The sequence below is a fragment of the Ailuropoda melanoleuca genome, chromosome 8 (assembly GCF_002007445.2).
Source record: "Ailuropoda melanoleuca isolate Jingjing chromosome 8, ASM200744v2, whole genome shotgun sequence".
Lineage (NCBI taxonomy): Eukaryota > Metazoa > Chordata > Mammalia > Carnivora > Ursidae > Ailuropoda > Ailuropoda melanoleuca.
In genome coordinates, this window is record NC_048225.1 from 57477308 (window position 1) to 57499165 (window position 21858).

At 39.1% G+C, this 21858-nt stretch overlaps 2 protein-coding genes across 3 annotated transcripts; both read right to left on the reverse strand.

Annotated features, from left to right (window-relative positions):
- Positions 1-2618: 2618 nt before the first annotated feature.
- Positions 2619-3605, reverse strand: LOC105234989 (olfactory receptor 51I2-like). Its single transcript, XM_011217985.2, has one exon. It carries the CDS (start codon positions 3603-3605, stop codon positions 2619-2621), a length of 987 nt encoding a protein of 328 aa, XP_011216287.2.
- An 8199-nt stretch (positions 3606-11804) lies between these two features.
- On the reverse strand, positions 11805-14023 carry LOC105234988 (olfactory receptor 52Z1). Of its 2 annotated transcripts, XM_034665587.1 has the most exons (2): positions 14004-14023; positions 11805-12708 (listed from the first exon to the last, which is right to left on the reverse strand). In XM_034665587.1, the coding sequence occupies exon 2, from the start codon at positions 12651-12653 to the stop codon at positions 11805-11807; it is 849 nt and encodes a 282-aa protein (XP_034521478.1). In that variant the 5' UTR covers positions 12654-12708; positions 14004-14023. The 2 variants fall into 2 exon arrangements, with proteins under 2 accessions (XP_034521478.1, XP_011216284.2); XM_011217982.3 differs by lacking the exon at positions 14004-14023 and having other exon boundaries at positions 11805-12764.
- Between the last annotated feature and the right edge of the window lie 7835 nt (positions 14024-21858).

Consider the following 21858-nt stretch of genomic DNA (forward strand, 5'->3'; position numbering starts at 1 on the left):
TTCTATGGATTAAATGATCTTCATCTATGTAAATCACTTAGTATAGTACACCATATAGAGCTTCTGTCAAATAAATTTGGGCTTTAATTATGATACTTTTGAACTTAATATTAGGATACAGAGCTACTATTGGGCAGTGTGAAATTCGCGTGGTGTTTCACACATTTCTCGCAGATATTGTGAGAAAGTAATGACTAATAAAATCTAAGTATTTATGGAGCAAATTCTACCAGGAACTTTGCCAATTGCTTTACTTACATCATTGTATTTCATTTTTAAGCCATCAAGTTGAAACTCTATTTTATTCCCCTTTTTACAAATGAGGAAACTTAATTCAAACAGGTCAAATCACAGAAAAGTCCCACACATATTAAGAGTTAGAATAGATAAATTGTGGAAGAAGCCAAGATGCCCTTCAACAGGCATATGGATAAAGAAGGTGTGGTCCATATGTACCATGGAATATAACTCAGCCATCAGAAAGAACGATTACCCAACATTTTCACCAATGTGGATGGGACTGGAGGAGATTATGCTAAGTGAAATAAGTCAAGCAGAGAAAGACAATTATCATATGGTTTCACTCATTTATGGAACATAAGAAATAGGAGGGAGTTCAGTAGGAGAAGGAAGGGAAGAATGAAGGGGGGTAAAGAGAAGGGGGAATGAACCATGACAGACTATGGACTCTGGGAAATAAACTGAGGGCTTCAGAGAGGAGGGGGTGGGGGATTGGGATAGGCCGGTGACGAGTATTAAGGAGGGCACATATTGCATGGAGCACTGGGTGTTATATGCAAATAATGAATCTTGGAACACTACATCAAAAACTAAGGATGTACTGTATGGTGACTAACATAACATAATAAAAAAATTTTTAAAAAAGAGTTAAATAGCTATAATTTGGACTTAACTATATCTGATTTAATCATCCAAAATCAAATTATAGACTTAGTTTTTGCAAGTACCAACTTTTCACTGTGTGGCTTCAATAAAGTTACATAAATTCTCTCAACTTCTTCATTTATATAATGAGAATAACAGTACTAATGAATTCACAGGACTGTCATGGAGATTGCCACTAATTCTTTTTTTCTTAATGATTTTTTATTGTATTATTTTAGTCACCATACAGTACATCCCCGGCTTCCTATGTAAAGCTCGATGATTCATTGGTTGCGTATAACACCCAGTGCACCATGCAATACATACCGGTGATGGGTAATAAGGAAGGCACGTATTGCCACTAATTATTCTTATGGAATGGTTTCTGAATTACCTTGAAAAATTAACAACTAGATCAGTAAAAAATATCCTTGTCCATTTTTATGATTCCACCGAATTGAGCACTTTCAAAGATAGGTACATAAAAAACGGAGGAGAACTCAGTAAGTTGAGTGAATTGGTTAAAAACAGAAAAAAATGGTATAAATGTTGCCACCCGTCACCTTATACACGTATCACTTGTTCTCAGACAGGGAGCTGCCTTAATTACTTGGCTTACTGGAAATTAGTCAAGACTCTTGTTTATGAGGACACTCATTCTGGTTTGTGGAACTCAAAACCATGTGGAAAAAGAAGTTGCATCTTGCAGACCCCACCTAGGAAGTTTACTTCAAGTTGTTCCTTCCCGCCCTGACTTCCTGTTGATCACAAGCATGTCTACTAACATCTACTACTGAGTGATTCATGTTAACGAAAGCTATTACAAAAGTTAAGGAAGGCATGTGATGGGATGAGCACTGGGTGTTATATGCAACTAACGTCCCATTGAACATTATATCAAAAACTAAAGATGTAGTATATGTTGACTAATTGAATTTAAATTTTTAAAAAAGTAGAGGCTTATTTTTTTGAGTTGTTTCCTACTGAACCCACTATTTTCAAATCATTGTTTTTTCACGCCATTGGTTAATTAAAAATAAAATGGTTTCTTGAAGTCAAACTTTTTTTTTTACTTTATGTATTTGTTCTGTAGATTAAATTATCTTAATCTATGTAAATCACTTAGTAAGGTACCAGTTGAAAGTTATCTCTGCTTCCCGGCACACATTCAATGAATACTTAATATGAGCACAGTACATTTTTTAATTTTTTTATTACAAAAGCTTTGAACATGTACAAAACCAGCATTATAATGAAACTCCATCTACCCATCATTCAGCTTCTATAACGGGCAACATTATGCTGTTCTTTTATCTCCCACACTCTATACACTCCCGTACTATGCACACTCCTTTGTGTCCTCACAAATTGTATCACAACTATGTATCACTACATTGTACATACTTGGAAATACAAACCTGCCTAGGACCCATTCTACCTATTCCCAAAGGGAAAAACAAATGAATCAAGTATTTAAGGACTGAATAGTCAGTGTCCTTACCAGGGTAAAGTCTGGAGACGATGCCTCCTTCTATAAGCTTACATCAAAGTAAAGACATTCTGTATTTTCAGGGAGAAAGGGTGAGGCTATTTTTCTTTTCTCCATCTATTAAAGCTCATAGATTTCTCAAAAGCAATAAAAAATTATGGAATTTTCCCCATGTGTTGGACTAATATCCAGGCAATACGGTCTGATCCAAATTCCTACATTCTTAGGGTATTATCTATCTGGATTAGACCCCACGCCTCTTTCTAGGCAGTGTTCGAGCAATGCTATTGCGAATTTCCTTGGTTTCCTTGGTTTTCATACTATAGACAATGGGGCTGACGACAGGTGGGAAGAAGAGGTAGGCATTGGCCAGGACAGTATGGAGGAGTGGAGGTAAGTGCTGCCCAAAACGATGAAGCAAGGAGAGGCTGATCATGGGCACATAGTACACAATAACAGCACAGATGTGTGACACACACGTGTTGAGTGCCCTCCACTGCCCAGTCCCAGAAGCTATTCCCAGTACTGTGTGAAGAATCAACACATAAGAAACCACAATGAACAATGAGTCCAGACCAAATGTGGAGGTAATGATAAACAGACCAAGGATGTTATTGGGGCGGGTGTCTCCACAGGGCAATTTGATTAGATCTGAATGGAGACAGTAAGAGTGTGTGAGGGCATTGTGGCCACAGAAAGGCAGGCCCTTCAGGAGGAAGGGCAGTGGGAACATGAGCACCACACTTCGAAAGGCAATGGTGGCACCCATCCCAATGATGCGGGGAATTGTCAGGATGGTTGTGTAGCGCAGTGGGCTATAGATGGCCACAAAACGGTCTACAGACATAGCCAGAAGGACACCTGACTCCATGATGGTAAAAGAGTGCATGGAAAACATCTGGAGCAGACAACCACCAAAACTGATATCATAAATTCCACAGAGGAAAATGCCTAGCACAGTGGACATTGTGGAAGCAGAGACCCCAAGTTCAACAAAGGCTAGCATGGACAAAAAGAAGTACATGGGTTGGTGCAAAGCAGGGTCAATCTGGATGATATGAAGAATGATGCCATTTCCTACGAAGATGATGATGTACATCAGGCAGAAAGGGATGGATACCCATATGTGCTCTGTCTCTAGCCCTGGTATGCCAACAAGAGTGAATGTCGCAGGTGTGAACGCAATGGACCCATTGAAAACGTCATGGTGAGACTTCATTTGAAGATACATAGAAGCGCATAGGGACTGGAGAATATAAATCTCTGGTCAGTTATTATACATCAAATTTCAAGCTCTTGATAGTCTTATTTAAAACATTTCCTTACCAAAGAGATGGACACTTATTTCTGAATCAAGGACACATGGAAACCATCCTGTGTGGAAGAGAAATCTATTTAGATATGAGTAAAGATTATTTCTCCATGGGCTACATGCCAAACACAAAAGGCATGAACAGAAATCTCCACTGGGCCATTTATGGCAGTGAAAGGCAGTGATAATAAGCATGGAAATGACAGCTTTCCATGGAAATTGAAGACTGAAGAAGGAGCTGGTAATTTTCTGCAGTTTGTGCAGGAATGAATGTAAGTAGCAAAAGAAATATAACACAGTAGTAAAGAGAATTCATGGTTCCAACACTTAATAGACTTGTGATCTTGGGAGAGCCACTTAAGTATCTGAGATACAGGTATTTGATATAAACAGAATAACAGTTACATAGGATAATGTATGTAAATTGTTTGTCATTATATTTGGAACAGTAAATACTCAACACTGGAACTCAAAGGAATAATTAAGTATTAGAAAACGGGGCAATGGGGCGCCTGGGTGGCACAGCGGTTAAGCATCTGCCTTCCGCTCAGGGCGTGATCCCGGCGTTTTGGGATCGAGCCCCACATCAGGCTCTTCCACTATGAGCCTGCTTCTTCCTCTCCCACTCCCCCTGCTTGTGTTCCGTCTCTCGCTGGCTGTCTCTATCTCTGTCGAATAAATAAATAAAATCTTAAAAAAAAAAAGAAAAAGAAAACAGGGCTACTTTCTCCCAGTTTTTAGTATTTTTCAATGTCTTTTTTTAACTTATCAGTTGACTCTTTCTCCACCTACTACCCACGGATGATGGGGAAAGCTTCTGTATTTTGTAGAAGGGTAAGTGTCTCCTGTTGGAACCTGGGGTCCAAAGCCATCAGGATCTCACAAGCTGAATATGATGGCAAGGATGGAGGTTAGGGCTAGAGTTCCTTATTGGGGAATAAGTTCATTAACTCTTAACTCTACTCATCTGTAGCAGAGCCTTGGGTGTGAAGGCGAGGAACCAGAGGTGGAATTCACGATAGGGCTTGGCACAGAGGTGCTGCATGAAGGTGAAGTCTTTTTCTCATACTGGGCTGGTGCTCCTGGTTAAGTATAACCAGTGGAGTGCTAATAAATGTTTAAAAACCAACTGTCTGAGTAAAATACCCTGATCTGTAGCAGTTGCCAGTTTCTTTAGTTTAAATACTCACGCTGTGAGCAATTGCAGGCTACCAATATGATACAGAGCTGAGATGTTTATGAACAGCCTTCCCAACCTGGTGCAAGGCAGTTACCACGATAGCATTAAACATAACTGATCCTAGATACCAGATATTTTCTTACCAGGTGAACTGGCAGCAGGCACATCAATCCATGTCTCCTCTTTCTTGCTGTTTCCTTCTAACCAGGCCATAAGCACAGTTATTACTTTCCTTTATATGCACTTAACCGATCAGCATGGGAGGCAGGATGAGACAGAATCCTTCAGGGAGCAATTACCGAAGAATAATTATCCTTGGAAACCTCATCTAGATTCTGGAGAAGGGTAGAGAACCAGTCCCACTGACAGGCTTGCCAAGAAATATATGCTAAGGGTGTATAGATGCAAAAGAAGAAAAAGAAACAACAAATAATTAATTTTAGCATTAATTACTATTTAAATATAGAACATTTGTTTACATTTTAATATGTCTTCTATTGTCTTTTTTTTTTTAAAGATTTTTTAATTTCTTTATTCGACAGAGATAGAGACAGCCAGCGAGAGAGGGAACACAGCAGAGAGTGGGAGAGGAAGAAGCAGGCTCATAGAGGAAGAGCCTGATGTGGGGCTCGATCCCAAAACGCCGGGATCACGCCCTGAGCCGAAGGCAGATGCTTAACCGCTGTGCCACCCAGGTGCCCCTTCTATTGTCTTTTGACTTTATTTTTGTCCTATACAATATACATCTCATACGTAATTTTTATGTCGTAAACATTTTTCTCTATGACAATTTTTTTTTATCTTGAACAGCTATTCTATACACAAATTCAAAAATAGAAACAATTTTGGAGTTAAGATAGAACTGCAGATGGAGATGGGAAGTGATCTAAACAGTGATAGACATAGAGACAGTAATAATGATGGAGATTTTAATAGAATTGAGAGAAAGCGAGGAGAGTGTAGAGAACTTTAACTCCATCTGGAATTTGATTTGGGGACGTGGGTAACTAAGGGTTTCATTTAATTATTCACACATGTAGAAACCATTTTTTCAATATATGTATTAACAGATAATCTGGTGCTTCCTCAACCATTTTGAGGGAATATATGTTTTAGTTTAAATTTGTATATAAATACTGATCTATATCTCGACTCTGCAGTCTGCTTTTGGATCTAAATGTCTATTATGTCATATTTACACTGCTGCAATTATTGTATTTATAATATATAAATTCATATTTAACTGGTCAAATAATTTTTAAAAATTGTCTTACTTATATCTATGTTTCTTCTTTTAAATAAACAGTACAACCCAGCATATAGAGAAATAGAGCAATGGCGCATATATAAACATTAAAACCACAAAATTCTTAGGAAAAAACATAGAGGTAAACTATCATGACCTTGGATTGGACAATAGATTCTCAAATGTGACACCAAAACATTAACAGCAAAATAAAAAACCATAGCTAAATTGTATTTCATCAGAATTAAAAATTTTTTTTAAAGATTTTATTTATTTATTCGACAGAAAGAGAGACAGACAACGAAAGAGGGAACACAAGCAAGGGGAGTGGGAGAGGAAGAAGCAGGCTCACAGCAGAGGAGCCTGATGTGGGGCTCGATCCCACAACGCTGGGATCACGCCCTGAGCCGAAGGCAGACGTTTAACCGCTGTGCCACCCAGGCGCCCCTAGAATTAAAATTTTTGACATTATTAGATGACATTATCAAAAAATAAAATGATAACCTACAAAACAGGAGAAATATTGCAAATGATATATCTGTAAGGGCTTAATACCTAGAGTATATAAAGAACTCAAACAATTCAAAACCAAGACAACCCAATTTAAAAATAAGCAGAGGAAAAAAAATAGGCAGAGGACTTGGATGATTATTTTGCTAAAGACAATACGCAAATAGCCAACGGCTCATGAACTAAAAATTAAAACCATAATGAGATACTATTTCACACTTACTAAAATGTCTGGAATTTTAAAATTAAAAACTAACAAATTGTGGCAAAGATAGGGAAAATTGGAACCATCATAAATTCCTGGTGGTGATGTAAAATGGTGCAAATTCTGTGGAAAACTGTCTGGCAGGTTCTTAAAAAAATTAGGCATAGAATTCCATATAGCGCAGTAATTCCACTCCTGAGTATGTAGCCCCCAAATTAAAAGCAGGTATTCAAACAAATACTTGTACATGGATTTTCCCTGTAGCATTATTTACGATAGCCATATGGCGGAAACAACCGAAGTGTACATCAACAGATGAATGTATAAAACAATGTATATACATACAAATGGGACATTATTCATCCATACAATGGAATGAATTATGGATACATGCTACAAGATGGTTGAAACTTGAAAACATTATGTTGAGTGAAATAAGCCAGGCACAAAATATAAATATTATATTATTCTACTTACACAAGTAAGCAAATTCATAAAAATGTATAGTAGATTAGAGGTTACCAGGGGGGTGAGGAGTTATTGGTTAAGAGGTATAGTTTCCCGAAGCGATCTGATCTGTCAAAGAAAGACAAATAGCATATGATTTCACCTATATGTGGAATTTAGGAAACAAAACAGATGAACGTGTGGGTAGGGAACAAAAAAAAAGAAGAAGAAGAAGAAGAAAGGAGGAAGGGGGAGACAAACTATAAGAGACTCTGAATGATAGAGAACAAACCGAGGGTTGACCGAGGGAGGTAGGTGGGGGATGGGCTAGTTGGTGATGGGTATTGAGGAGGGCACTTGGGATGAGCACTGGGTGTTATATGTAAGGATGAATCACTGAATTCTACTCCTGAAACCAATATTGCAATGTATGTTAACTAGAATTTAAGTAAAAATTGGAAGAAAAAAAAATTGAGTGTTCCTCTGTTTTAATAAAACTGTATTTCTTCGCCCCAACCCCCAAAAAAGAAAAAGAGGTATAGAGTTGCTGTTTTGGGTGATGAAAAATTTTGGAATTGGTGTTGATGGTTATATAACATTATAAATATTATTAATTTCATTGAATTGTACTTTTAATAAATGTTATAGATAATAAATGTTATGGCACATATATTTCACCACAATAAAAAAATTGAAAAAAAAATCAGTAGGCAAGCAATAAAATAGGTTAGCATTTAATTGGGATTATGCTGAATTTATGGGTTGTTTTGGAGTCAGTATTATTACAATGAACAATATGCAATGAACATTTATTTCAGGTACACATACCTTTTTGTTTACCAAGTCATTTTATTTTTTTTTTATTTTTTTAAGTTTTTATTTATTTATTTGTGAAAGAGAGAATGGGCAAGAGAGGGGGAGGGAGAAGCAGACTCCCTGCTGAACAGGGAAGCCTGACACAGGGCTGGATCCCAGGACCCTGGGTTCATGACCTGACCTGAAAGCAAACACTTGAGCCACCCAGGCACTCATTGTTTAGCATTTTAAATGACATCATTTTCTATTTCATTCTTCCATTTATTATAGCTGCTATAAAACATTATGGACTTTCCCACAGCTTTATTGAAGTATAATAGGCAATCAAAAATCGCTTATATTGGATGTGTGTAACTGATGACCAATGTAAGTATACATTATGAAATATTCACCAAAACCAAGCCAATCAACATATCTATCACTTCACACCTGTACCATTTTCCTATTTTTTTTCTCTTTTGTGGTGAGAATACCCAAGATCTACTCTCTCAGCAAATTTCAAGTACACAATACACTATAAATATATGGATTTGTGGGGCGCCTGGGTGGCACAGCGGTTAGGTGCCTGCCTTTGGCTCAGGGAGTGATTCCGGAGTTATGGGATCAAGCCCCACATCAGGCTCCTCCGCTAGGTGCCTGCTTCTTCCTCTCCCACTCCCCCTGCTTGTGTTCCGTCTCTCGCTGGCTGTGTCTATCTCTGTTGAATAAGTAAATAAAAGAAAATATTTTAAAAAATATATATATGGATTTGTACGCTGCTTTTCTGGAACTCCGTTGACTTTCTTATGCTTTATAAAGCCTAGGAAAATAAGTAAATAAATAAATAAAAATCATTTGATAAAATCTAGAATTTGTTTTTTTTTCCCCCAATTCTTATACTTCTTTAACTTGTATTAGCTAAAACCCCAATTATAACATGATATTCTGCGTCAGTCTTGATGCTGCGTATACTAGTCTATTTAGCCTCTTCACACTTTGGGATACATTTTCCTGATGCCCTATTCTTTCCATCACAGAGTTTCACCATTGCCGAGATCACTTAGGACAGAGCAAAAACCACAAGAAGGAAGATTTATTCTTCTGACTCTGTAGTCTCTCTAAATTTACCTCTGGGGAAAGCTATCGCTCAACTACTCAGATGACATATTCTTTAATTCTCTGTGTCTCAGAGTCTGAAATTAAATTACCCAGCCTCCTCTTCTTAGGAAAGCCTGTTCTCACTTAACAATTTCTTAGTGCCCTGTTTAATTGCATCTGGAAGAATATGTCAGTTTTCTCTAAGCTCCTCCAGAGCTCTCCATTTCTATATTGTGTGGTATTCCATCTTTCTTATTCATTGTTCCCCAGTTGAAGATTTAGCGGGCAGGAGACAGTAAGATATGGAGAATCACCTTCAAAATTTCCAGGGCCCTGGCTCAGTAATGGTGCCTTCAGCAGCAAAGCACAGACAGCGGTCTCCTACCTCCCTCAGTATCCACACATCCCTGAGCCCTCGACCTGAAATTTTCTTAAAATCAAAGCTATGTTATTTCAATCATTGTTTATCCTATCATACTTCATACATTCTGGGTGGGTAGTTGGCATTTTCTTAGTTCCCCAGTGCCAAAATCAAGCATTTAATGTTTAAGTCTCACTTAAACCACTCATTTAAGCAACTATTTTGTCAGCATATTGTAATCTATTTACTCTCAGACTATCCATCGTTCCTTGGAGAATTTGGCCCTGAACCAGAATATTATTTTTTTTAAAGATTTATTTATTTATTAGACAGAGAGAGACAGCCAGCGAGAGAGGGAACGCAAGCAGGGGGAGTGGGAGAGGGAGAAGCAGGCTCCCAGTGGAGGAGCCTGATGTGGGGCTCGATCCCTGAACGCAGGGATCACGCCCTGAGCCGAAGGCAGACGCTTAATGACTGCGCCACCCAGGCGCCCCGAACCAGAATATTATTTGCTGCAACTTTCTGTCAACATTTTATGTGACTTCCATATCTATGACGATGACCCATTTCAACCACTTTTCTTCACATTATTGGTAGCAGGGCTAGGTTCAGTTTGGTGAACTGGGTTCTTTAGTGTCTCTGTTCATAAAAATTACCATCATCACCAAAATAAAATTATACTTATTAAATGCCAAGTGCATCATACATCATATTTCATTTACTTATCAATCCAATAAAGAAGGTACTAAAATAATTCCATTTTACCAGTCAAAAACCAATACTTACATAACAGGACAATCTTATATGCTTAGTGTGGGATAGGCAAACAAGGATTTCTAATATCAAAGTATTTTTTTACCTCCTAAAGTAGATTTCCTTGATGAAATTCAAGTGAATATAACATATATTTCAAGCCAAGATAATTATTAGGACTCCAAGAGTCAAGGAACCAGCCTTTGATTTCTCTCACTGATATTATACATACATAAATGTGCATACACACTTATATGATATATACATAACAGAAAAACAAAGAGAAAGACTAATCCAGAAAAAGCTGTAAATGTTCAAGAAAATGCTTCCAATTTCTTTTTATTGCTTTCTTCAAGTGCAAATAAGGTCACATTTCACATTCCCACAGCATGTGATAGACCTTGAGAAAGCAGAGATTATAAACATATTTACTTTTTTTCAGATTATAATAATATCTTCTTAAATAAATTATGATACAGTCTAGAGACAAATTTTACAAAATTATATTTGGTGTGATAAAAGCATTTCCAGGGAAGGTAACATGTAAACATGCTATGTAATCTTTTACTGCCTTTTAATTTTGGCCTGGGTATGGCATTTTTAATCTTTTACTCCCTCCTTCAGTGAAGTCTCTATTAACAGAATGCTTCATTGATATTTGGGCCTGAAGTCCCCAATATATAGGGGAAAAAGTATGGACTTCTAAGGTGTCTACATGGTCTCAGATGGGTTAATATAATTATTGTTTTAATTCAGAATTATCTGTTCATACAATAAACCAATGCTCTGTGCCTATTCCATACAGTAGACTTTATATCAGTGAATCAGTGAATCAGAAAATATCTCATTTAGATGACTATAGTTTAGTGGATTCATGCTACTGGCCCAAGTGTTCCCTGATTGCAGTGGGGGTGTTTCATATTTCAGCGAAATTTCACTGTCACTATAAAAGCTCAGCAACTCACCATTATCACTTCCCAGCTCTACCCAAGAAAACTCCATTTGGGTTGAACCCTAAAATACATTCGTCTCTACTCAGACTTCAATTTGTTTGCTTAAGAAGAAGTTACAATGGGGGGGGGGCCTGGGTGGCGCAGTCGTTAAGCATCTGCCTTCGGCTCAGGGCATGATCCCGGCATTGTGGGATCGAGCCCCGCATCAGGCTCCTCGGTTGGGAGCCTGCTTCTTCCTCTCCCACTCCCCTGCTTGTGTCCCCTCTCTCACTGGCTGTCTCTGTCTCTTCAAGTAAATAAAAATAAAATATTTAAAAAAAGAAGAAGAAGAAGAAGTTACAATGAAAGATAATAGCCTATCGAGGAGAATTGAGAATATCATTTTTTAAGACTCATGTGCTTTAGGAAAATGCATTGGTACTTAGGCATTTACTGTCTTTTTAAGTGTATTGAGGATGACTTATGGATTTCATTTATCCCCATCACCCTTGAAATAGTGTGTGTGTATGTGTGTGAGTCTGTGTGTTTTCTTCAGAAATACCCAGCATTAGGCAGGCATTAGTCTTCATTTTAACAACATGTGCTGATACGGGAGAAAAGCAAAATTGCTCGGTCTTGGATCTGTTTGGTCTTGACCCCATAAATGATGGGGTTTTGCATAGGGGGCACCACCACATAGAGGTTGGCTACGAGGATGTGCACATGGTGAGGGATGGTTTTCTGCCCAAAACGATGGGCGAAAAATGAAAAGAATGCTGGAGTATAGAACATAAGGATGACACAGATGTGCGAAGCACATGTGTTGAGGGCCTTGAGTCGGGCAGCCCAGGAAGGCATCAGAAACACCATGCAAAGGATCATGCTGTACGACATGATGATGAACAAAACATCCAGTCCTGTAGACAGCAGGGCCACAGTCAGGCCATAGATGATGTTCCCCCTGATATTGTCACATGCCAATCTGGCAATGCCCATGTGCTCACAGTAGGAATGGGGAATGATGTTTCTCCCACAATACCTAAGGCGCTGTACCAGGAAGATGAATGGAAGGCAGATGATAAAACTCCTGACCACAGCTGCCAGGCCCATGTTCCCGGTGACTGACGAGGTTAAGATTGTGGTGTATCTCAGAGGGTGACAGATGGCCACATAGCAGTCAAATGCCATGGCCAGGAGAATAGCAGATTCTGCCACAAAGATGAAATGTACGAAGAACATCTGGGACACGCAGCCACCAAAGGATATACCCATGGACTGGAACCAGAAGATGGCCAGCATCTTGGGTGCTGTGGCTGTGGAGAGCAGGACATCTGCTGAGGCCAGCATGGAAAGGAAGATATACATGGGCTCATGGAGGCTGCGCTCAGTCACAATCATGAAGATCAAGAACACATTGCCTACGACAGCCAACACATACATCCAACAGATAGGGATGGAGATCCAGGTGTGAGAATCTTCCAGCCCTGGGATTGCAGTCAGGACATACCACACATCCTGGGGACTGGTGTGATTGTAAGAGGAAGGAGGCATCTGTGGCAGCATATTCCACAACTCGTGCCTGAATAAAAACCACAGGGCTGACTGAGGTTTGAGAAGCACCACCGTAGGCTGAATGACGTCTGATCAGATTTTCCGCCCCCCAATATACTCTTCTCTGTGGAAGAACAGGGAAATGTAATAACTAGCCTAAAATTGCACACTGGCTTTTTTCATAGAAGAATTAAAACATATCTTGAAAAAAATGTTAAAATTTAATAAGTGCTTAATATGTCTCATAGTACTTTCCAAATATAGCTCATTAAATCTTCACAATAAACTATTGAAAAGACATTTACAATAATCCTTGACATGGATACTACTATTATTCCTATAGATGAAAAAAATCCCACAGACTTTCAGCCTCTTGACCTAGATCTCATTAAGATTCAGAGTCAAACAGCATAAATTTGAAAGATCTGATCTCAGCCACCATCCAATATTGACTATAGAAATAAAACTATACACAAAAATATGTCATCACAGTTTTCACTGGTGATGTCCCTGAGTAAAATAGATACATGTGAAATTGGTCAAGAAAGGGACAAAGGGAGTAAATTAGTTATATGAAAATAATTTTCAAGCAATATATACACCTAGGCCCACTTCAGCATTCATTGACCACTGAACTGATGCTAAAGCCTGTGCTGGGCATTGAGGGTCCCCAGGTGAGTTAACTGATTCTGGTCTGCTAATCGACACGATTCCTAAAATTGTAGGATGAACACTAAAAAGCTAAAGTATAAGGGCGCCTGGGTGGCACAGCGGTTAAGCGTCTGCCTTCAGCTCAGGGCGTGATCCCGGCGTTATGGGATCGAGCCCCACATCAGGCTCCTCCTCTATGAGCCTGCTTCTTCCTCTCCCACTCCCGCTGCTTGTGTTCCCTCTCTCGCTGGCTGTCTCTACCTCTGTCGAATAAATAAATAAAATCTTTAAAAAATAAATAAATAAATAAATAAATAAATAAATAAATAAATAAAAACCTAAAGTATATACAATGTCAAACTCAGATTCTTAAATGGATATGCCCTGCAGGTGGTAAGGAAAAAATATTCTCTCCCTTATGGGTCACTGATTAAAAATTAGACAACGCATTTATTATTTCAAAATACCCCCACAGCAGCAAATATTAATGTTTCACATTATGAGGTAGAGGTCCACAGTCCTTCAATAAAAGGGAGGGAGGGTAATTTACTGGCTACTCTTTTTCTGTAGTTCCAAAAGAATGTGGATACAAGCAGGAGAGATGTTGGGTGAAAAGCGGCCTAGGAGATGTAACATTTGAGTGGAATGTGCGTGTGCGTATACATATTAACACTCACATATAGAGGAGGATAGAGACCTGGATCCCAGCAAGTGGGTGGCAAGTGGCTTCCATCCTCCCCCAATCCCCATCCTCAAAGAAAAGCTAGCTGAATGGATTTGCTGAAAAGGAACATGGACTGAAAGGATGTTTGCCTTTTCATCCCTTGATTGCACCAGAGTTAGGATCATTATATAGCATCATCTTACTACATTTATCTTTTTTTATTATTATTAAATGGTCAATATTCTGGCTCTTCATTGCATAGGATTGAAATGTTTGGACTCCATTTTTTTTCTTTTTTAATTGAAGTGTAATTTATATACAATGCTGCATTAACTTCATGTGTTTCACACCATGTTCGGACAAGTCTATATTTTAGGTAATACTCGCCACAAGGGTACTTCTCATATGTCACCGTGAAACGCCATTACAATACCACTGACTATATTCCCTATACTTGCCTTTTATTCTTGAGACTTATTAACTCCACAACTGGAAGTTTCTATGTCCCACTTGCCTTCACACATTTTACCCATCCTCTGTCCCCCTGTCCCTCTGGAAACCAATAGTTCGTTCTCAATAGTCAATTGAACCCCATGTTCTGAGTTATAATTTAGAATATATAATATGTAAATGGTCAGTTACCCCATTAGCCCTCTCCTTAAGTTGATAGGTGATTCTTTAAAAAAACTGTAATAAAATGTTGAGATGCTTAAATCTCTGGATCTCCTTTGATTCCGTATATCAATTGTGTAACCATTTCACATATAGCTAAAATTATTTGTTGGAAATTTCTTTAAAATGGGATTGCGGGGTGCCGAGGGTGAGAGAAAAGATGAATGTGGGAATATGCCTAACCCAGACCTATGCCAGAAGCACGTATGTGAGTCAAGTCCAGCTATGGGGAGGGGGTGTATAGTGAGCGGGGCTTCATAAGGACATCAGAGATGGGGGAGAGGAGAGTCTAAGTGTTGAAAGAAACACAGAAACGGAGGTCGAAGAGATATAAAACAAATTTTGTAGATGTTCTTCTGACCTCTTGGGACACCAGGAATCGGGTTGATTTTATTTGGTTTCATTTTGGCATAGCATTATCACCTGCAGCTACCTAACTAATAGCTCTGGGGCTCCCTGACCATTTCTTTATAATATTCTTATTGGCCTGTTCTGACTGAATCATGAATATATGCACGGAGGCAGCTTGTGGCTAATAGGGACAGTGTAAGTCTGGGGTCCACAGACTGGATTTTAATACTAAGTCATACTCTGACTGCATTACCATTAGAAATTACATAATTTGAAGCTTAGTTTTCACATAAAAATACTTAAAATAAACATCAATTGCAAATGTGAGTCAGTTCTGAATTTAGTTTTTTAGGATGGTTGCTACATAAATCAGACACATTTTTATTCCACCCACAGATGAAATCTGGGCACTCCAACATTGCCATCATTAAGACCAAAAGCATTGTTACTGTGAGCTAAGTTCAGTTTTTTGGACTGCAGGCTTATATCCCCTGGGCAGAGATTGAACTGGGTTAGAGTAGCCACACAGGACAAGACTTACTTTCGCATGTTAGACACATGAGACCAACTGTAATTCTCACCCCAGTTCTGTCATGTGACGTTTATAGGGTGCAGGCGACGCAGCACGGTGAACTTAGGGGGCTTAGAAATGGAGCTTTATTCTTGCCCCAGCACCAGGGTGACATCCTTGTTGTATAGGGAGGGGAGTCCAAATCTGAGCCGCAGCTGCTTCCTCTGGGCTGAGCCCAGCACCTGCTATCTGGTGAATACCCAGGAAACTCTATGGAAGAAGTGCGTGCCTGGGTTTGTGTACACGCACGTGTACACGGCCTTTCACTGCTAGGCTTGTTTATCCCCTGAACCTTATTCTTATTACTGGAACTGATTATAAATTCACTGCATTTATGCCCAATTCAGAGCCACATAGCAAAGGTGAACAACCAGTGCATAAATATACTCAGAAAGAAAAAAATACATTTGTGCTCTTTGCAGATGACCCATTTAGGAAAAGAGCCCAAAGAGTCACTACAATTGCCCGGCAGTCCGATCCACAGCCACACACAGCACCTCGGAGGTCAGGGTGAGAGAATGCAGGATGATCAAGTTCTAGGAACACTGAGCAGCTTCTGTGGTTTCCTGAGATTTCCTTCCTTTCCTTTCCCTTCCCTTCCTTTCCTTTCCCTTCCTTTCCTGTACTTTTTTTTCCCTGGTGTCTTTTTCTATATGTCCTTGCTGAGCAAATTTCAGCTTCTTACCTGTATTTTCTAGGATCCTGAAGATCTAGAAACATCTTCAGGAAATGTGGAGCTGGCTATTTATATGTCCTCTGGGCATCTCTTGGGCCCAAGATCCTCAGTCCCCAGAGGACGGAGCTTGACTCACTCGTGGGAGCAGAGGCATCACAGCTAACTTCGGGGAGAAGCGCCCCCACATGCTCTCCAGGTACCGCCTGTGCAGCTCGTCCTCTGCACAGCACTCGCACACCCAGATTAACACACACTTGCCGTTAAACATGCACATCTCCTTCTTGTGGCAGAGACTCCTGCTACTGCGGGCACGGCCTGTTCCCACGGAGGCATCTGCAAATGGAGATGGTCAAGGCCACATGGGGAAGCACTGTATGCTTTCTAGAAGGCTGCATCCTGGGTTCCTATACACCTTGACAATTTAAGGCTCCTTGGCTTTGTCTCTCTTCCACTGGTCACACGGTAGAATAAGCATCTGAAGGGTCAAAAATGCCATTAGCTGCTATAGAGATCTTCATTTGGAATTTTTAAATTTAAACTCAATTTAGACAAAATAGAGTACATCGTTAGTTTCAGATGTAGTGTTCCTTAATATCCATCTTCCAGTTTATTTCGATTTTTATGTGGATTTTTATGTTCTCTGCCTGAACTTTTTTTTTCTTTTTCTTTTTCATTTTAAATATTCTCTGTCTTAGCATAATCTCCTCCAGTCCTGTCCATGTTTTTGCAAATGCTAAGTGAAATAAGCCAAGCAGAGAAAGATAATTATCATATGGTTTCACTCATTTATGGAACATAAGAAATAACAGGAAGATCCTTAGGAGAATGAAGGGAAGAATGAAGGGGGGACAAACAGAGGGGGAATGAACCATGAGAGGCTATGGACTCTGGGAAACAAACTGAGGGCTTCAGAGGGGAGGGGGGTGGGGGAATGGGATAGGCCTGTGATGGGTAGTAAGGAGGGCACGTATTGCATGGTGCACTGGGTGTTATATGGAAACAATGAATCATGGAACATTACATCAAAAACTAAGGATGTACTGCATGGTGACTAACATAACATAATAAGAAATTATTATTAAAAAAATAAACTTTCTCAGTCTTTATAACTTTCTCTAAATGCACTGAGATGATCTGGGTATTTGGCAAAGGTCATAATTATAATCTTAGTTTCAGTTTGTTTTATTTTTTGGTTTTGCTTTTTTGACTCTTCAGAGAATCCTTTCCTACATGTGTAAAACCTTTTTGTCTTTTTTCTATCAATCATCTTTACGCTACTTTTTTTTCTTTCTTGATTATGATTCTTTCTCAATTCCTATTACAGTATTTTTACCAACCTCTCTTGGACACGGTGGAAGGTAATCGGAGACGCAGAGCGGTACAGTCTGAGTGGAGCATGCCTCCACTATCATCCACAGGGGACCCTGGTCTCCTCCCCTTGAACCTGGATGATAGTTGTTTTGACCAAATAAAGGAGATGGAATGATGGCCATGTTCTCAGGTTACCGAGCCACAGTAGTAAGCCTGGCAACTTTGACCTTGTTTCTTTTCTAAGCCAGCCACCCATGTTAGGAATCAGGCCACACTGGGGTTATACCAATAATGTGAAGAACGTGTCCCCATGCGGAGAGTATGACCATGTGGGTGAGCACAAAGGCACCAGGCAAGGGATGGAACCTGTGGACCTTTCGGTTCAGTGGTGTTCCTCGCCAAATGCTGCCCACTGAGTGACCACAGCCCTGCCTTGAAGAGACAGAACCACACAGTCAAGCCTTACCTGGATCGTTCACCCACAGAATTGTGAGAAAGGATAAATCGTTGTCCAGGCACTAAGTTTTGGGGTGGTCTGTTACACAGCAGAAAACAATGAAAATATAGTAGCTATTTCTGACATGATTTTGTATTTTTCTTTCTATCCTGACTTCAGAAAGTTCTTAAATCGCATCATCTATTTCTTGTCTATTTCTGTTTTGTTTTCTATTTTTTTTATTTTCTTCCCATATCTACAAATTATTCCTAAAGATAGATTGGAGAGATGTATTATACGTTCTCTATGACACATGTGTTTGTAATTGTGTGTATGTGTTTTCAGGTAGGGGAGAAACTTTCCATGCAATGATATTGGCAGAAACATTTTCATTTTAACCATATATTTTGTATAGAAACTCTACATTGGAAATGTCTCTTGGTTTCCTGGAATGTCAAACACAGTCCTATATAGAAGTATCTGGGATTTAAGTAATGTAAGGTGCTTTACAAGTTTATCATCTGCTTTAACTGACACCAGTTTCTTTTTTTTTTTTAAGATAGATTTATTTATTTGTTTATTTGTTTACTTATTTATTTATTATTTATTTGAGAGAGAGGGAGAGAGGGAGCACATGAGCAGGGGAGGAACAAAGGGAGAAGGAGGCAGAATCTTCGAGCATACTTCCTGCTGAGTACAGAACCCAACTCAGGGCTCCATCTCAACCCTGAGATCATGACCTCAGCCGAAATCAAGATCCAGATGCTTAATGGACTACGCCACCCAGGCGCCTCAACACCCGTTTCTCTCATTGTGTTTCCTGCCACACAATCAACACTGTCTTCAGACTGTTTTCAAGACTATTTCCCTGCACTTTCAACTCTTCCTTTCATTCCCCCTCTTGAGGAATGTCTGACTCAAAAGGCCTCAGACCTGTTCTCACTATTTTACACCATGGTGGGGGGGGACTCTCATTTTTGGCATGTGTGTTGGGCTCCTGGTGTTTTCCGTGTTTCACTAACACTAAGCTACTGTTCTTTCCCTAGACAGTCTTTTTCTGCTGAGGCTTCTGGTGCTGGCTCTCAAAGTTTGATTTTGTTTATTTCCCCACATGTGAAAATGTGGGTGGTCATGTTTTCTTTTCTTGTTGTTCTTCATAGGTTGAGGGAGGGAAAGAAGTCTGTGGACATAGTCACATGGAAGTGACTACCATTAGCATCAGGAGCCCAGTACCTTCCCCCAACATTCTGAAGGGATTTTACGCTATCTTCAGATTTCTTCCTTGCTGTGGTCATTCGCAGTGCAGTTCTGGTGTCCAGGTCTTCAGGCATTGGCTGTTTGTTACTGCCTTTTTCATTTTTCTTTCACAGCTACTAATGTGTCCTCTTGACTTGCATTTTATATTGAAATTTAATGATTGCATGTCTGATTTTGTTAAACAATTGAACCAGTATTGATGCATTATTATTTTTTATTTTTTTATAATAATATTTTTGTATTATATTATGTTAGTCACCATATAGTACATCCCTGGTTTTTGATGTAAAGTTCCATGATTCGTAAGTTTGATGCATTATTATTAACCAAAGACCACAGTTTTATTAGGGATCACTCTTTCTGTCCACAGTTCTGTGCTTCTGACAAGTACCTGTTTTCTCCCCGCTATCCAGAAGCGGAGCATTCTTATAGAACCTTTCCATAGCCATAATGGCACCGAGCAAAGAAACAATTACCATCAAGTCACATGGAAAATTTTTTGAGCATTCTCAGAACCCCGAAATAACTGCTTTTACGGTTTTCTGATACCTTAGGACATACCTTGCTAACAGATGCAGAAAATCAATTGGGATAAAACGCAGATGCTCACAGAGAGAGTTCAAACTATGTGGTTTTGATACGGTGATGAGGAGAGTGTTTCCCGGGGAAGGAGCTCCGTGTGGCTGCTCTCACTGCCTCTGTAATGAATGGCTCCATGCAAAACACACACTAAAAGCTAGTTTTGATTTTAACCTTTTTGGTAAAAGTGAAAATACTCTTCAGATTTCTTTCAGGTATTGAAAACAGCTACTAATCTAGGTCTTTCATAAGAGCTAAACGGCATAACTTGAACTTTCGAGAACTAGGGGTTACCTGTACATAATGTCACAAACCCACCATTAGAGTATCATAGGGAACACTTTCACTGGCCTAAAAATTCCCTGTGCTCAACCCATCCGTGTGTCCTTCCCTCTTCCTGAACCCCTGGCTACACTGATCTTTATGCTATTTCTGTAGTTTTGCCCTTTCTGGAATGTCATGTCCTTGCAGTCATATAACAATGTAGCCTTTTCAGGATGGCTTCGTTCACATAGAAATAAGCATTGAAGGTTCTTCCATGTCTTTTCATAGCTTGAGAGTTCTCTCTCTTTCTTTAGTCAACGAATAACATTACATTTTATGGAACTACCACGGTTTGTTGATCCATTCATCTGAAGTATTTCCAATTTGGGGCAATTAGAAAGAAACCTGATATACAGATTCATGTGCATGTCGTGGTGTGGACATATGTCTTCAACTCATTGGGTCAAATATCTGGGAGTGCAAGACCACATGGTAAGAGTATATTTAGTTCTGTGAGAAACTGCTAGACTCTTCCAGAAATGCTGTATTTTGCATTTCACCAGCAAGGACTGAGAGTTCCTGTGACTCTCCATCCTCACCAGTGTTTGGTGTTGTCAGTGTTTTAGGTTTTAGCCGTTCTAACAGGTGTGTAGGGGTATCTCATTGTCGTTTTACTTAGTCATATCTTCATGGCAAATGATTTGAGCATCTTTTCATGTGCTTATTGCTACTTGCATGTCTTTTTTTTGGGGAAATATCTTTTCAGATCTTTTGCCCAATTTTTAACTGACTTCTTTATTTCCTTGTTGTGGGGTTTTAAAAATTCTTTGTATATTTGGTGAAATATGTATGTTGCTAATATTTTCTGCCAGTCGATGGCTTACTTTTCATTTCCTTAACTTACTATAAAATTATATTATTTTTTTTTCCCTTCTGGGTGCTTGTGGTTACTCTCAACTTGGACTTTTGTCATTTTGTTCTGGACAAAATATCTTTATAATTTTCTAATAAATTCCTAATCCTAATACATCCCATCTACATTTTCTCTTCCTTGAGTTTCTAGAACACCTACTGGTGATATTGTTGATGTTCTTGGATTAACCCTGTTTTATTTTTCCTTCCAGTCCCCATATTTAATACTTGTCCTTTTGTTCTGCTTTCTTAAATCTATCTTCTGAGAGTTCTGCTGCTTCTTTAATCTCTCATATTGTTGTTGAACTTAAAAATTATCTTTTGTGTTGGCTATGTATTTCTTTCTTTCTTTCTTTTTTTTTTTAGATTTTATTTATTTATTTGACAGAGATAGAGACAGCCAGCAAGAGAGGGAACACAAGCAGGGGAAGTGGGAGAGGAAGAAGCAGGCTCATAGCGGAGGAGCCTGATGTGGGGCTCGATCCCATAACACCGGGATCACGCCCTGAGCCGAAGGCAGACGCTTAACCGCTGTGCCACCCAGGCGCCCCATGGCTATGTATTTCTTATTAATAATATACTGTTCTTCTATCAAGGAGCTAGTATGATGAAGTATTTCACTAGGAGTATTAATTAGGGGTTTTTTTATTTTTAATTTTTATTCACTGCATTGAGTAAGCTCTGCTCCACCCCATTAATTTTCTTTTTTAAAATTAATTTAGAATATGTGTTTCTTGTAAAGGTAGATTT